The sequence below is a fragment of the Helianthus annuus genome, chromosome 12, assembly GCF_002127325.2.
Source record: "Helianthus annuus cultivar XRQ/B chromosome 12, HanXRQr2.0-SUNRISE, whole genome shotgun sequence".
Classification (NCBI taxonomy): Eukaryota; Viridiplantae; Streptophyta; class Magnoliopsida; order Asterales; family Asteraceae; genus Helianthus; species Helianthus annuus.
This window is the reverse complement of record NC_035444.2, coordinates 59,771,232-59,789,702: the sequence shown is the minus strand read 5'-3', so window position 1 is coordinate 59,789,702 and position 18,471 is coordinate 59,771,232. Positions and strand designations below refer to the sequence as shown.

Genomic DNA, 18,471 nt, shown 5'->3' with positions numbered 1-18,471 from the left:
CATGAAAATGCCAAAACCTTAGCTAACGTGAAAACGTTAGAAACCTTAGGAACGGATGTATGGTACGTCTACCATTATACGTAGGATCCTAGGTATAGCTAGTACAATGGAATTATCAGCCCCTAAAGCGAGTACTGGTCCCACTGCCATGAACTATACCAGGATCATCATGCGCTACAGGCGAAACTGGGGTCAAGCCCAAATAACTAGGGTTAAACCCAAGGAACGGATTGCTTCTGTAGATAACCAACATTTTGCTAAGGATACCTGAACTTTCAAAACTCAGAATCACGTGAGAAGTGGATAAAGGACACATGATCCTTATCCTTATATGAGAAAATAAGGAAATGAAACAGTTTGAGTTTAGGATGTTACCAAAGTAAGGATCATCTGTGCTTTAAGGATCCTTCAAGGATACCCACAATGTAAGGATCATCTGTTCTATAAGGATCCTGATCACATGAAATATTTCTTCAAGTGGACAGCATTCCAAGCTCTTGGTAACAAATCACCTTCCATAGTCAGCAATCGATATGCCCCCTTTCCTGCCTCAGCTTCAATCAAATAAGGGCCTTCCCATTTTGGTGCCAATTTTCCATCAGCAGGATTGGTGGTATTCTGAAATGCTTTCCTTAACACCATATCACCAATTTGAAACTTCCTGATCCGGACATTTTTGTTGTAAGCACCAGCCATTCTTTGTTGATAACTGGCCATCCTTATCCTAGCCAGATCAGGGATTTCTTCAATAGTATCCAGGTCTTGAACCAAGTTCTCATCATTTTCCTTAGGATCACGGATACTTGTTCTAGCAGTTGGAACCACCATTTCTGTAGGGATCACTGATTTTGCCCCAAACACCAAAGAGAATGGAGTCTGGCCTGTAGCATTCTTGGGGGTTGTCCTATCAGCCCAAAGCACATAAGGTAGTTCTTCTGCCCATTTCCCTTTTTTAGATCCAAGCTTCTTCTTCAAATTGTTGATGATGATCTTGTTGGATGATTCTGCCTGACCATTAGCTTGTGGGTGGACTGGTGTTGATGTTATCATCTTAATCCCCTAGCTGTCACAAAAGTTAGTAGTTCTGCCCCCAATAAATTGGGAACCATTATCACATATAATTTCAGAAGGAATACCAAATCTAGTTATAATATTTCTTTTAATGAAGGATATAACTTCCTTTTCTCTGACTTGGGCAAAAGCTTCAGCCTCTATCCACTTGGAGAAGTAATCAGTCATAGCTAGCATGAACACTTTTCCACCAGGTGCCTTAGGGAGCTTACCAACTATATCCATGCCCCATCTCATAAATGGCCAAGAGGAGGATATAGGATGTAAAAATTCAGCCGGCTAATGAAGGATATTGCTGTATCTCTGACAAGGATCACACTTCTTAGCATACTCCACATCATCTCTTTTCATAGTTGGCCAATAGTATCCTGTCCCCAGGATCCTTGAGAATAATGCCCTGCCCCCAGTGTGGTTTCCACAATCTCCTTCATGGAAGTCTTTTAAAACTTCTTGGATTTCAGGATCCTCAATGCATCTTAAATATGGTCCTGCAAGAGATCGCTTATACAACATATTATTTAAAATTGTGAATTGAGATACCTTAATTTTGAAAGCCCTAGGGTTTTCTCCTGTAGGAATCTCTCCGTGTTGTAAGTATCTCATGATTGGGAGGATCCATGATCCTGAACGAGATTGAGTATCCTCACTAGGGATAATTGCAGAATCCTCTCCTATTTCCATGGTCACATGATCCTCGATGGCGGGAGCCAGGATATGGATAATGGGGATACTTATATCCTCCGGGATCTTCAAAGATGATCCTAGATTAGCCAATGCATCAGCTTCTGTATTTTCTTCCCTTGGTACCTGTGTCAAACTAAAGGAAACAAAAGAGAGTGCCAATTCTTTGACTATCTCTAAATATTTGGTTAGTTTTTCACCTTTAACAGCATAGGATCCATTAAAGTGATTAGTGATTAACAATGAATCTACATGTACCTCAAGATACCTGATCCCCATATGCTTAGCAATTTGCAAACCAGCAATCAAGGCTTCATACTCAGCCTCATTATTAGTGGTTTGGAACTCACAAGCTATAGAGTGGGGTATTATGTCCCCCTGTGGCGATTTTAGTAGTATTCCAAGCCCTGTGCCTTTGACATTTGAGGATCCATCAGTATAGAGTATCCAAGGATCCTTAGTCTCCTCTAGCTGCTGGACTTCTAACTCAGCTTCGTTTTGTAAATCACTACTGAAATCAGCCACAAAGTCTGCTAATGCTTGGGATTTGATGGCTGTCCTAGGCTCATATCTTATATCATATGCACTAAGCTTCACTGCCCACTTAGCCATCCTTCCTGACATTTCAGGTTTCCTGAGGACATTCTTAATTGGAAAATTAGTTTTAACAATAATAGCATGAGTTTCAAAATAATGTCTTAATTTAGTAGATGCCATAATTAAAGCAAGGATGAGCTTTTCAAGATGTGAATACCTGGATTCGGCATCGAGTAAACTCTTACTTACATAATCGACAGGATGTTGTGTACCTTCGTGATCCTTAACAAGGACTGCACTTACTGCTTTTGAGGATACCGCAAGATACAAGGATAGCACGTCTCCTTTTTCTGCTTTCATCAAGGTCGGGGCTGAGGATAGGTAATCCTTGAGAGCTCTTAAGGCACTTTCATGCTTCTCAGTCCACTCAAATTTCTTGTTCTTCCTTAGGATATCATAGAATTCCTTGCACTTCTCTGAGGATTTGGATATAAATCTGTTCAAAGCTGCTATCCTGCCTGTTAGCCTTTGGACATCCTCCCAGCGGGTTCAGATTAGGAACACCGGATGTGAACCCATATTGTTGAGACTCTGGAATGATCGAAGGACCAGTAGAAGCAATGGTCTGCATTGGAATAAAATCTCCCTGATGGACATCTGAACTTCCTGTTTGCAAACTCCTTAAGGATCCCGGCATCTGGAAGGATCCTTGTAACTGGGATGATCCTGGAACGAAGGAGGATCCTTGAACCTGGGATGATCCTGGAACAAAGGAGGATCCTTGAACCTGGGATGATCCTGGAACAAAGGAGGATCCTTGAACCTGGGATGATCCTGGAACAAAGGAGGATCCTTGAACCTGGGATGATCCTTGAAACGGCCAGAACCCTTGAATCTGCTGAGCTCCTGAGTATCCACCTAAACTCGTGAAGGATCCCATATGCTGAGGATAAATCCTGTTGGCTGGAAATATGAACCTGATGCCTGAGTCACTGTTGTTGATCCGTAGTGCACTCCTTTTGGTCCTCCCACATATTGCACATCTGGGATCATTGAAGGCTGAGAAGTTATCATCGGAGTATCAAAATTCAAAGATCTGGGCACCAGTGGGGAATGATCCTATGCCTGTTTCTTTTGTTTCTTGAGATCTCTGATTTCTTTGAGAATCCTTTCGTTGGTCTTATCCTGCTGCTGTATATGCTCCTTCATCTGCAAAATCAAAGTAAACATGTCACTAGTAGTAGGAGTATAAGAAGCAGAAGAAGTTGGAGGTTTTGAGAAGATGGGAGTTGGTTTCTTCTCAGCATTTTTCTGAGATCCAGCAGGTGGTGGAGGCAAAGGTGGAATGCCCTGAGATGAATTGACCGCAGACATTGCAGTAGAGGTATTCTTTGATGATGAAGCCATATAATTGAATGCAATGAACCGGAATGATCACAAACAGAAAAACTTCTTAGGAATGAAGCACCAATTGCCCCACGGTGGGCGCCAAACTGTTTTGGTCAAAAATCTGATGAGGATAATGCAACCAAACTCTTTGTTACGGGGTATGATGCTTGAAACGATGAACAATGATAAGGATCACTTAAATGTAAATTGCACAAGTGACACAAAGATATATACGAGGAAAAAGCCCTTGATCAATGAATGATCTCCGGCATAAAAAACCTCGGGTGATGGTAACTACCGATCACCAAGTTCAAATTAATCAACAAACGTTTACAACTTAGGATAGTAACGAGCTAGGTACAAGGATCACTATGGTGTATCGTGCAAGAATGTGTGTAAACTGTTAGGTGTTTTGCTGAATGCTCGAGAGTGCAATTGTACGAGTGTATGTAGCTAAAATTAGCTAAGTGTTTTTACTACTAGCTCGTTACCCCTTTTAAAAATAGAAGTTAACTATGCTAACTAACTATCCGAAATTTGTGCCATGCTCCCACGTTCTCCACAACGTCCATTTCCAGTCAAACATGTGCGAAATAGCCGTGGAATATTCCTTAGTAACGTTGCCAAGACCAGGTCCAACTTGTTACTTCTGCAAAATAATACAAAATTCAAAGAGAACAATCGTTAGTATAAGGATCCTTAGGGTGATCCATGATCCTGATCCTGAAACACTTCTGAGGATCACTATCTGTCACAGAAATAAGGATCACTAATAGGATAACACATGAGGATCATAGGTCATTAAAAAATCCTGCCCTAACACCCCATGGGCTAGGAAGCTTCACACATTGATGATAAGTGGATGGGACTGCCTTCATGTCATGTATCCAAGGCCTGCCAAGGATAACGTTACAACAAGATAAACAATCAATAACACAAAATTTTTGGTAAGAATGTAGCCCTTCAATATAGATTGGGAGTTTAGTGTCCCCCGGAGTATTCTTAGTCTCGCCACTGAATCCCACAAGCACTAAGGATCTTGGTATGATATCGGATTCAGGAATATTCATTTTCTTAAGAACATCAAGCTGGATGATATTCACAGAGCTCCCTCCGTCTATAAGGATCCTGCGAACAAAATGGTTAGAAATAAAAAGAGTAATAACCAAACCATCCTGATGAGGATCCTGAATGTCAACACGATCGTCCTCATCAAAAGTTATGATTTTTCCTTTGGAGACACTGGATGTTTGAATGGGTCTATCTCCATTATCCATCTTGGTTTCCTTTGCATGTCTTTTATCTGCAGAAAAGGATGTTCCACAAATGTCTGATCCTCCAGATATAAAGTTTATAACTTGTGCGTCTGCTGGAGGGGCTGGAGCTTTCTCTGGGATCCTTTCAGGATCCTGAGTTCTTGACTTCTTTCTCCCCCAATAATTCTTTCAAGTGCCCCTTGCTCAGCAATTATCCAATTTCTTTTCTCAATGCGATACACTCTTCTGTGAGGTGACCAAAATCTTCGTGGTATGCACACCATTTTGATTTATCTTTAGTTGCAGCTGGTTTGTCATTTTTTCTCGGCCACCTGGCTTTATCACCTAGATTCTGCATCGCAAGGATTAGTTCGTTGTTATCAACAGAAAAACAGTATTCAGAAATTGGAGGATAATCCTCATCATCCTCTTCCTGTTCTACAGCATGCACATTCTGGTTATCAGATTTGTTGTAGGATCTGAACTTGTTGCTCTAGAATGAGGATCCTTGCTTCTCTTGCTTTGAGGATCCTGCTAATCTTTCCTGGATCCTTTTGTCATCCTCTAGCCGGATGAACCTAAGGGCCCGGGTTCTTACCTCATCTAGATTCCTGCAAGGTGTCATAACAAGATCATCATAGAATAATGAATCCCTAAGAAATCCCATTTTAAAGGCTTCAACAGCCATTGCGATATCTAGGTTAGGGATATCTAAGGATTCTTTACTAAACTTAGTGATATAATCTCTTAATGATTCATTATGACCTTGGGTTATCCTATATAAATCACTAGTTAAACGCTCAAATTTTCTACTACAAGAAAACTGATTATTAAACAGGTTAACTAGATTAGCAAACGAGGTAATAGAGTAAGGGGGAAGACTTAGCAGCCATTTAAGAGCCGATCCAGTAAGGGTGGATCCAAATCCCTTGCACAGACATGCTTCCTTTAACCTTTCTGGGATGGGATTGATCTCCATCCTTTCCCTGTATTGTGCTATGTGCTCTTCAGGGTCCGTTGAGCCATCATATAACTTCATTGTTGGCACATGGAACCTCTTGGGTATCTCAGCATCACAGATGGGTGGTGCAAAACGAGATATCTTATGGCTCCCATCTACAATCTCCGGGATAGGCTTGACCACTCCTGGAACACTTGATATCATATCCTTCAACTTTTGCAATTCTCTAGCCATGGCATGATTGATACATGTATCCTGCATAAGGCCATGGTTAGTGGTATAAGAATTATTGAAAGTGTTACCTCCCATTGGGTTTAAATTAGGAACACCGGATGTGAACCCATATTGTTGAGACTCTGGGATGATTGAAGGACCAGTAGAAGCAATGGTCTGCATTGGAATGAAATCTCCTTGATGGATATCTGAATTCCCTAGTTGCAAACTCCTTAAGGATCCCGGAATCTGGAAGGATACATGAAACTGAGAGGATCCTTGGACCTGAGAGGATCCTTGGACCAGAGAGGATCCTTGAACCTGCGAGGATCCTTGAACCTGCGAGGATCCTTGAACATGAGAGGATCCATGGACTTGAGAGGATCCTTGAACCTGCGAGGATCCTTGAACCTGAGAGGATCCTTGAACATGCGAGGATCCTTGAAACGGCTAGAACCCTTGAATCTGCTGCGCTCCCGAGTATACTCCTGAGCTAGCGAAGGATCCTATATGCTGAGGGAGGGATCCTGCTGGTTGGAAGTATGATCCCGAAGCCTGAGTCATTGCTGATGTTCCGTAGTGCACTCCTTTTGGTCCTCCCACGTATTGAACGTCTGGAACCACTGAAGGCTGAGAGGTCATGACCGGAGTATCGAAATTCAAAGATCTGGGCATCAATGGGGAATGATCCTCTGCCGATCTCTTCTGTTTCTTGATATCTCCAATTTCTCTAAGAATCTTTTCATTGGTCTTATCCTGCTGCTGTATATGCTCCTTCATCTGCAAAATTAAAGTAAATAGATCACTAGTAGTAGGAGTATAAGAAGCAGAAGAAGTTGGAGGTTTTGAGAAAATGGGAGTTGGTTTCTTCTCGGCATTTTTCTGAGATCCAGAAGGTGGTGGAGGTAAAGGTGGAATGCCCTGGGATGAATTGACCGCAGACATCGCATTGGAAGTGTTCTTTGATGATGAAGCCATCTGCTTGGATACAATGAACCAAAATGATCACAAAGACAAGAATTTCTTAGGAATGAAGCACCAATTGCCCCACGGTGGGCGCCAAACTGTTTTGGTCAAAAATTAAGCTAAGACAATATAACCAAACTTTCTGTTGTGAGGTATGATGCTTGAATTGATGAACAACAATAAGGATCACTCAGAAATGAAATGAACAAGTGACCCAAAGATTTATACGAGGAAAAAGCCCTTGATCAATGAATGATCTCCGGCATAAAAAAACCTCGGGTGATGGAAACTACCGATCACCAACTCAAATTAAACAATGAATGTAATACAACTTTGGATGATAGCGAGCTAAGTACAAGGATCACTATAGTGTATTGTGTAAAAATGTGTGTAATCGCCAAGTGAATTGCAGAGAGCTGGTGAGAGCAGTTGTACGAGTGTGTGTAGCCAAAAATAGCCAAGTGTTTTCTAATTAGCTCGCTACCCCTTTTAAAAATGGAAAATATCTACACTAACTAACATTCCGCAAATGGTGCAAGTCCTCCACGACTCCATAACGTCCACTTTTAGCTAAGCACGTGTGGAATAAACATGGAATATGCCCCAGGAATGTCGCCAAGACCAAGTCCAAGCTAGTACTCCTGCAAAACAATACCAGATTCAAAGTAGACAATCGTTAGTATAAGGATCCTTAAGATGATCCATGATCCTGATCCTGAAGCACTTCTGAGGATCACTAACTGAAACAGAAGTGAGGATCACCAAACCCAACAGTAATTAAGGATCACAGGTCATTGAGAAATCCTCCCCTAACACCATATATTTTAAAAAGTAAATTAAAACCAAACACTCTCTCTAAAACCCTTTCTATCTCTAAAAACCAAACACACACTCTCTTGTCATCACGCTCAAAAACCACCACCGCTTTTGACTACCACCACCTCTTTTGACCACCACCACCGCCTTTGTCCACCCCTACCGTCGGATCTACCACAACCATCACCACCTTGGATAAAAGTAAAAATAACATTATAGACTCCATTTACCCCTTAAAACATACCACAAGTTCCACTTCTTCCTCATTAACCCTAATTCAAAATCTTTAAGTAAAAATAACATTATAGGCTCATGATGGATTGGCGTTCTGAACTATCCATAAATATCCAAAGAGCTTGAGAAAAGGCATTCATTTTGGAATTTCTTTACAAGCATTTGTGTTTTCAAGAAAAAAATTTGTAAGTAACATTAACATTAGAGTAAATTACAAGTTTTGTCCTTTATGTATGTCCAAAATTGCAGGCGCTGTCCTTTATCTTTAAAATTGACGAGTTTTGTCCTTAATGTTTGAAAATCTTGCACGTTATGTCCTTTAAGGCAAACCCAATTAATTTTTTTTGTTAAATCTGAGGCACATGAGGGCATTGTTGTCATTTTATCTCATCAACGACCATTGTGTAAAAGAATTTGTCTTCAGGGGCTATTGTGTATTTATCCAAAGACCTTTATTTATTTATGTATTTATCCAAAGACCTTTTCACCTACTCTCTCTCTTCTCACAGCGATGAACAAACATCCAAAACCCTAAATTAAATTTGAGTTCCCAAAACATAACAACATCAGTCTGCCGTTAATACATCTGTCTTCCTCTTCATCGATACCCAGCAACAATCAAGATACCCAAATAAAAACCCAGCCGACACCTCTTCACTTTCTGCGATTCACACATCCAATCGACATCCATGTTTTCTTCAGCGATGAACAACAGCAGCAGCCGTTCTTGTCTCCTGCGATAACACCCATCACAACCTCTCTATCACCATCGTTAGACCCACCATCACCACCCACTATCTCCACCATCGCCTGACCCACCATCACCACTCCACCTAGAACCCTAACCCCAACCTGCAACAACCCAAACCAGCAACAAACACCATTAAACCCCACCCCCACTGGAACCCTAACCCCGAGAACCTGCAAACCGGTGAGGAACCCGTCGTCGGTCAGAGCCACGAGATGGAGAGCAGAGGTGACCCAAGGTGTGGGTGCGTGTGTGTTTGACCGGGGAGATGAGGTGAAAGGGAAGTTAGGGGTTTTTGGTGGGTGTGCGACTGTGGAAGACCCGTCGTCGGGATTGCGACCGGCACCGGCTCCGACCACCGGTAAGATGAGAGAGACGGTGTGGGTCTGCAAGATTTGCAGCTGTAAACGAAGAAGAAGGAGAAGAAAGGGGGTTGGTGTGAAGTAAATATCTTTTCTGTAGTTACACAATACCCCTGAAGACGAATTCTTTTACACAATGGTCCCTGATGAGATGAAATGACAACAATGCCCTCATGTGCCTCAGATTTAACAAAAAAAAATTAACTGGGTTTGCCTTAAAGGACATAACGTGCAAGATTTGCAAACATTAAGGACAAAACTCGTCAATTTTAAAGATAAAGGACAGCGCCTGCAATTTTGGACATACATAAAGGACAAAACTTGTAATTTACTCTTAACATTATGAAGGTTTTCTATATACACGCGAGTAGGAGCAGGAGAGGAGCTTAGAGGAGGCCGGATCGGGCCTCGGCCCGTGCGGTTTTTTCGCCTAGTAGTGTTAAATTTCAGGTTTTCGAGAATTTTTTTAAATGTGTATTGGTTCGGCCCAGGCTGATTTTATCTCCAAAAAACATCGGCCCATGCTGAGTTTTAGGTTAAGATCCGCCACTGAGTAGGAGTGTGATATGACGAACCTAAATGATCAGATCCTTGGCAGCGGTGGGTGCATTTTCGGTAATCTAGAATGGCGGCGCGAAAATTTCTTGAAAGCACGAAAACACATATGGTGCGAGGTTTTTAAAACGTAAAGGATGATTCTTGTATTAAAAGATAAAGGAAATCCATTGTAATTTGGTATAAACATAAAGGACGAAAGTGTAATTTACCCTAATAAAAATATAGTATGTTTGTAATGAATGTTCTATTTCTGTCAAACCAAATTCAAGTTTGAACATAAGACTTATGGAGGCACTCCATATAAATATAAACTATCATTCACTCTGCTCTGTTCCAATCAACCAAAATTTCACAATCCAAATGTATCCAAAAGGTATGTACACCGATCTTAATCCAATTAATTAGTTCTTTTTTTACTGTGATTAAGGCTATTATGGTGTTGAAATTGTCGAGCTTTTAGTTATATTCAAGCTTTTTTGATTGTTGATCATCAACTATGTGCTACTGATTATATGAGAATCATGATTATTTATTAACGAAATTCATTTGCTTCTGTGTGAATTTATTACACTATCAAAACCGAACAACAAATTTGAGTTGCCTCTGTTTGATCTTCGAGTTGTTCATGTAGATCATCAACCATGTCGTTTGTTTTTACGGTGTTTCTTATCATGTAATTGTTTCGGTTGTTTCTCTAGGCTAAGACAAACGGTGTGGGCTAGCGCCTCCAGCCATCTCAGCTGGGTGGCGCCCCCAACACCGCTCCGCCTTAGCCGAAGGGGGTGCTATCCTTGGCCTCTGCCAAAGGAATAGCAGGCGTGAATCGTGAATAGGAAGAAGGTGATGAGCCCACATCTTTTACCAATTAGAATTTGTTTTATTTGATTTTTTTTTTTACTTCTTTATAAATATGGTTGAAAGGGTAGTGGGCGTTATCTCATACCAATAAAGCCAATATGGGATTTATCCCACACCATATCTAAAAAAACTAGTGTATGTATGAATTTGTCTGCCATACTTTTTCAAATTTGAGATCGGTCTTAGCTCATGACCTGACGCGACCGGCTATTGTTTTTATTATAATTTTCTTATTTTATTTATTAATTATTATTATATACTATCTTCTAATTAATCGCCCAACAACTTTGAATATCGACATAAAAGAGTTGATGTGCACGGGGGTATTGCTTTCAGAATTGAATTTGACCATTGACCTCCTCGAAGCGTGTTTTTTTTAATTGCTAGACGGATAACAGAAAATAAATATTAATTAGTTAATAACCGTTTTTATCTATTTTATAATTTATAACAAAAGACACAGATATTTATACTTTTTACGAGGTTTTTTTTTTTTTTTTTTTTTTTTGGTGTGGATAAATTTTTTCATGGATTTTGGTGTTTTTTTAAACTCTTTTGGCATTTGGGTGGATGTGGTGTGTTGAAAATGATAATCAGAGATAAAAGATAATCGAAAAGAACTGAAACTTTATTGATATAATTCTTGCATTCAAAACATAAAACCAAACTTTATTGATCTTGAGTAATCAACAATTTTCTCTAAATTATTTTTTCCTTTTCTAGGTGATTGGGCATGTGATAGTGAAACCGCTTTTGAGAAGTTTGAATTTTTTTTCATAATAATCTGGTATTTTATAGCTATTTATGCATTTTACATGTCATTTTACATTTTTCAGCTACAACTAACTACTTACACAAGTCTAACATTCACTAGAAGATGAAGAAATCAACACATACAACTTTGATTTTCATCACTTTGATCATAATCTCATTACTAGTATCTAAATCCAAAGGGGATGCCAGAACCGAAATCATCGAAATGAAATGTGATGAAGGCGTTCACAACAATAGTACGCTTTTCGTCGCAAACTTTATTCGTGCAACCGAAATAACCACCAATGAAATGCAGACTTCACATTTCTCAACAGCAGTCGTAGGCACCGGGCCCAACACGAACTATCTACTCACCCAATGCTATGAAGATCTCTCTTCACAAGATTGCATGTTATGTTATGCGCAAATTCGTACTTATTTCCCTAGTTGCTTCCCACATAGCGGGGGCCGCATTTATCTTGACGGGTGCTTTATGCGGCTCCAAAACTATAGCTTTTTCGGGGAGTATGCTAGCCCGAATGATACTACGATTTGTGGGAATACGACAAGAAAGGGTGCGTTGTTTCAAGAGTCAACAAGTCGAGCAGTGGCGAATGCTGTCACGGGTGCATTAAGCAATAGTGATTATTTTGCTAGGGGAGAAATGTTGGTGATGGGTACTAATGATTCGGTTTATGTGTTGGCGGAATGTTGGAAGACTTTGAGCCCGAGTTCTTGTAGGGTGTGTTTGGATAATGCATCCATATCGATAACAAAATGCTCATCGTGGTCTGAGGGTCGTGTGTTGAATGCGGGGTGTTTTATGAGGTATTCGGATACTAATTTTCTCAATCCTATGCCAGCCACAAGCAGATCTAGCCGTAGAGGTAATCATGATGATTATATTAAATTAAACTATAGAACTATGGAGGGGCAAGCGAATGGTAATGGGTCAAAACACGTAACTTTTTTTATAAGATGGTTTGACTGGAACAATTTTTTTATAAGAAATTTTATAAGTAGTTAGTGTGTCATGTATAACTAAAAAAATATACGAATTCAAGGTAAACACTTACTACATGTCTCTAATGGTCGACGGTTTTTTTGAAGGGAGGACAATAGCTATTGTAGTTTCTGCTTTTAGTTCTGTTGTGGTTCTAGCAGTTGCTTTGGTGGTCATTTTATATATCCGGAGACGTAGATATGTACAGCAGAGGAGAAACGGTATAACAATATCGATGTTGTTTTAGAATCCACGAAACAAACAAAAAAACTAATGATTGGATTACTGTTTTCAGGTTCTTATGATGCTGAGGAAATGGCCAAAATTCTTAAGGACATTAGCTTGAACTTCAAATACTCCACTATTGAAAACGCTACCGGAAATTGGGATGAATCCAATAAGCTAGGACAAGGAGGATTTGGGACCGTATACAAGGTATAATAATAATAATAGAAAATGAATGCATTGATGCATAAAACCCGGGCCTAAGCCCTTTATATAAATTCTAGAGGGTGTAAACAAGTCCACATGCTCGAGAGCTACTCGGGATCGGCATGGTTAAAGCTTGAACGAGACGAGCTTGAGCCCGAGCATGAAATACAGCTCGTTTAGTTATCGAGCTCGGGGCTCGAGCCTGAAATACAAAGCTCGTTTATGCTTGCGAGCCTAAAGGAGGTCAAAGAAAATTTTAGTTTTATTTTTCTTTAATATATTATAATGATAACCCTGATATTATAACCCAATCCTAAAAAGCCCAAGTTGGTTTCAACTTAGGCCCATATGATTTAAACTAATAACATTGGTGAGCCTAGGTCGAGCTGAGCTTTGGCTCGTTTAAGCAATATCAAAGCGAGCTCGGGCTGATATTTTAACTCGTTTGAGATTGTTTTCAAAATAGCTCGAGCCGAACTCGAGCTTTGGGTTTTACTCGTAAGCCGAGCTCGAGCTCAAATAAGCAGACTGAACCGACCCAAGCTCGGCCCGGCTCGTTTACATCCCTAATAAATTCCTTTCAGGGTGTTCTTTCAGATGGACGAGAAATAGCTGTGAAAAGGCTTTTCTACAACAACAAATTTAGAGCAGCGGATTTTTATAATGAAGTCAACATGATTAGCAGTGTTGAACACAAAAATCTAGTCAGACTATTAGGTTGCAGCTGTTCAGGGCCTGAAAGCATTCTTGTATACGAATATCTACCCAACATGAGTCTCGACCTCTTCATTTTTGGTAATTTCAAAAACTCTAAATGACATGCACTAATTGTTGTTCTTGGTGTCTCTTACTACTTACTTTAAGTCCTTAAAACAATTCCTAGTGCCACCAAAACGCCACATTACGCTAATCGCTTACGGCAGAGCCAACCCAATAGGCTTAGTAGGCAGGCAAAAGGCTTAGGCCTCCAAAAAATAGGGCCCCAATTAAAAAAGAACATTTATATGTAACATGTGTATTTGCTCCAAATGAACAAACAAATATTACATGTGATGGTTTCATTAAACATTTTGAATCAATTAACTAGAAAAATAAATTTAATCTAAGCATATATATTATATTTATACACACAACATATATATAACTTAAATGGATATCCTGACTTTGTAGCTCAGTTAGGCCTCCAAAAACGTTGGGCTGACTGTGACTTACGGCCACGACTCATGTGCAAAAAGGCGTCATAAACTTTCCACTTATAAACATGTGTGAGGTTTTAACGCTTAGCATCCTCCTATGTGGGACAACTAATTTGCCAATTTTCTTTCATTTCAATTTCTCTGACTCAAAAATATTCTCTCTTTTTGAAAATATATTCAAACACTAATGACTCTGAAATCATTAATCTGAAAATTTGAGATGTAATTATGAACATGTTACAGATGAAACTAAAGGCCGGGACTTAAGCTGGGATAAGAGATTAAAGATTATAATCGGTATAGCAGAAGGCTTGGTTTACCTCCATGAAAATACCACAACTCGGATTATTCACAGGGATATTAAAGCATCTAACATCTTACTAGACTTGAGGTTTCGTCCCAAAATAGCTGATTTCGGGTTAGCCAGATCTTTTCCAGTTGATAAGAGCCACATCAGCACCGCCATTGCAGGAACACTGTAAGTGCCTTAACTTCTTGTTATAAGAGTTTTAAACTAGCAGCTAATTTGTTTATTTTTTGAACGTCGACAGAGGATATATGGCTCCAGAGTACCTAGCCCATGGTCAGTTAACTGAAAAGGCAGATGTTTATAGCTTTGGTGTGTTACTTTTGGAGGTGGTTACTGGAGTGGCAAACAACACAAGCAAAAGTACAGAATATAACGACAGCTTAGTGACTACGGTAAGTATAAAAATTACACCTCATACCATAAATCTAGCCCGCTTTTTGCACTTTCTAGTAAATAAATATCTGTTAATTTAGCTAGGCCTAAACGTTTAGTGAATTGTTTGCTGGGAAGTTCGTTTAACATGAAATTGTTTTTTTTTTCTTCATTTAACTACACGAATGAACATGAACACATGCTTCATCGAATATATATATTAATTATTAGTACCAACAACTGGCCCATCTTGTATCAACCCAATCATATTTTAAAACCAAGCATTGGGTATCGACTAACAAACGGACAAACACTTTCATTTTCTCCATTTATATAAGGTCATCTTCGCTCGTTTCTGTTCGTATGGAATATTAATGAAGAAACATAAACGAACACGTTCACGTTCTTTACAGGCCAAGCAATAGCTGTTAGTTTCAACATGTTTATTTGCAAAAAGTGTATATGGGTCCGTTTTACTTAACTCGACCCAGTGTATTTCAACCCGTTTGTTATGCGACTTGACCCACCTATCTAATAAACAGGCATGGAAGCATTTCAAGCAAGGTAAAGTGGAGGAAATATTTGACCCAAACCTGATGATGCATATTAGTCCCAACATAAAGTTCCAAAAAGAGGCCATAAAAGTGGTACACATTGGACTTCTTTGCACCCAAGAATCTCCATCTTTAAGACCATCCATGTCAGCAGCACTAAAAATGTTAGCAACAAATGATGAACCTATACCTGCCCCCACTAATCCCCCTTTTATAGATGAAGGAACCATGGAGCTTAATAACAACATGACTCAAAGGTTACTGAATACCTCCAACACTGATGATTCTAGTTCAGTATCACACACATTGACGGATCTTGAACTTAGTTTTCGGTAAAATCACGTGGGTTTGAGGACTATTGGATCACAGTTTTTTCTTACTTTGTTAGCTAGGTAATGTGCTATGGTTACTATGTAATGAAAGCCGGATCCTGACCGCTATACAATGTATATTTCTGTAAAGTTGTGTAAATGTCATTAAATTATCAAAGCTTGTTGTTTAAAATATTAATTAAAGAGTGTGAAATTTAATATTAGATTGCTTGTTAAGTTATGTTTGAGACAAGAACATGTGTAATGGATTAGCACCCCACCATGTTAGCAGCGAATGGCGCCGAATACTGCGCTGGTCCGTTATTAGACTACCCATTGTGGTTCAAGTGAGTACTAGGATTCATCCTGTAATATTGCTCCATCTGGCGTTGACTGGACGTTGGTTAAAGCTACTGTTGAAGCTTCATCACCCTGTTGTGGTCGGTGAGCAATGGCTTCAGAAAGAGAGATAGTGGGTACTTTTATAAAGGTTTAGAGAGTTTAAATAAGGGGAAAAAAATACTAAAATTCGATTTTTTTTAAATCTAACGGTTATTTGGTGGTTCCCCCAATGCACAACGGCCACATTCCATCTGCTACCATCCTTGCGCTCGGTCATCGTGCAAGCGCTCGCGCCAAGGTGTTGCGGTGTGCGCGACCGCTCACCTGCCAACGTGGCTCGCGCCGGGGGTGCTCGCGGTACCACACCAGCTAGTCTTAGGGGTCGCCAAAGGGGTGGGGTCAGGGGTTCCATGGAATAAAGGTCGTGAAGAAGATAGAGGTGATGGGGTCCACAAGTATTTCAATCAAGTATTTTTTTTTTCTTTGTTTAATTTTTAGTAACTCTTACAATTTTTGTTATTCCACTATATATAGTCTAATAGTCGAATTGATAGCCAATATTAACCAAAATTTTGAAAAGAACCACTAATTACATTTCTGTTCTGGGAATACAAACTAAGGTTAACGACTTAATGGTTTTTATGATAGTTTTAGCCTTTTTTTAAATAATTAGCTTGTATTAAATGTTTATAGTCTAATCATGGCTCCGTTGAGATTATTTCAAATAGGTCAAGGGTGTTGATCAATAGCTTTCAGTTGCGTACAAGAATAAATGTAGGATGTTACATTCAAGAATAAATGTACAAGAATAAACACTAACGGATATACTCGATAGTAAACGGATAAATACCCGATGAGTAATTAACCAGGTATGAGACTGAGATTCGCTATACCCGACTCAGTGTCAGCCCTACTTTTAAGTAAAGGTTAACAGCTACAATATCAGGCATATAGCGAATTTAACTTAATGAGAATTGGGTACTGAATTTATATAATCTTAAAGATCATGGTCGGTGCAACAGTGCACCACATAATTACAAAAATGTCATGCTTGCAAATTACAATACTACCCCTGTTAAATTATTTTCTTATACATACAGCCTTCACAAAAAAGAGCTGTTGGGTGGAACCATTCACTATATGCTTGAAGTGGACTTAGAACCTCTCACCGATTCTTCCCAAGTTGAACATAAACCCTTGAGTTCATAAACATAATTTTGTCTTATTCAAGTTTTAGAGCTAATTTTCAAGACACTAGGAATTAACATAAACAAAAAAATACATTCAAAAGTCTTCATCTCTGGAAAAAAAGACGGTTGCTGTGACGGTTGAGGTGTGGTGGTAGGTCGGTGGTGATTCTTGGCTGGAATTATCAGAGTGGTGGTAACGATGGTTGTTATGGTGGTGGTGTTATGGTTGGGTGAGAGGGAGAGTGTGTAGAAAGAGTGATGTAGCTACAATTTAATGAAAAAAATCAAACAAACAAAACTTAATAAAAAAACTAAGGTATTGTATACATGTTCTATATTTTTTGTGTTTCTTTTAAGTAACTGATACATGCACTTCTAATTTTTATTACATGCACTTCTAATTTTTATTAATCGACAATTTTGACCCGTCAATCTTTTCTACTTAATAATAACTTGACATCTCATTTTATTTTATTTGATTTTTTTTACAACTTTACTGAAGAACAAAGATAATCAAGTCCATCCGAATGAATATGGTTTCGGGCCGGTAGTTTGTTTATTTATTTAGTTTACTTAATGGGGCAAACAATTTACTGTTTCATTGTTTATGTTTTAGAGTTTGGGCTGGAGGCCATGTCCAGTGGGTCGAACAATTAGAAGTCCAGTAGGGTAATATCATGTAGTTTGTTTTGGGCCGTATTAAGCGAACCGGTGTGAGTACGTAACCACTGCAGCGGTTATGAAGGAAGAGACGTATCTCTTCATTGAAACGACACAACCGATACTCGCACCCCTTCGCTGCTATATATACGGTTCAAGGCAATCAGTATGGATGTAATCTGTAATGCAAGTTTATGTTTATTGAAAGTTCAGTTCGATCAGATTTGTTACGGTTAGTGTTATTATCATTCAACAAGTTTTTTCGGTTAGTTTGATTCATAATGAAGTATTGTGAAAGTTGTGGTTCGTTTGAAAGAGATTGTGTATGTGGTCACAACTCGATCCGTTCCGACTGGTCCTGGGTTTCCGATGACGATGATACCAACATTTACACCATAACGTATGGCACACTATTATGCTTTTTTATTATCTATGCATAACCACGTTAATGTCTAAATTACTTTTACGACTTCACACCCCTGTCTAAATTACTTTTATAACTTTATAACGTAATGTCCGAGACATTATACTTTTTTATCTATGTCTAATGACGTTAATATTACGAACGTAACATGTGTAACAAAGTAAAATATAGGTAACGTGATGTTGCCGTCACAGCACGCGGCACGGGGTAAAAATCTAGTAAGGTATTGAAACTATAGGTTCGGGTTTGATATCAATACCATTAGCGGATACAC

At 39.3% G+C, this 18,471-nt stretch overlaps 1 protein-coding gene across 1 annotated transcript; it reads left to right on the top strand.

Moving 5' to 3' along the window:
- The first annotated feature begins 10,050 nt into the window (after positions 1–10,050).
- LOC110895052 (cysteine-rich receptor-like protein kinase 2) lies at positions 10,051–15,776 on the top strand. Its single transcript, XM_035980587.1, has 8 exons — positions 10,051–10,165; positions 11,487–12,284; positions 12,514–12,627; positions 12,702–12,841; positions 13,423–13,633; positions 14,278–14,512; positions 14,586–14,736; positions 15,259–15,776. The coding sequence occupies exons 2-8, from the start codon at positions 11,528–11,530 to the stop codon at positions 15,604–15,606; spliced, it is 1,956 nt and encodes a 651-aa protein (XP_035836480.1). The 5' UTR covers positions 10,051–10,165; positions 11,487–11,527; the 3' UTR covers positions 15,607–15,776.
- The last annotated feature ends 2,695 nt before the right edge of the window (positions 15,777–18,471 follow it).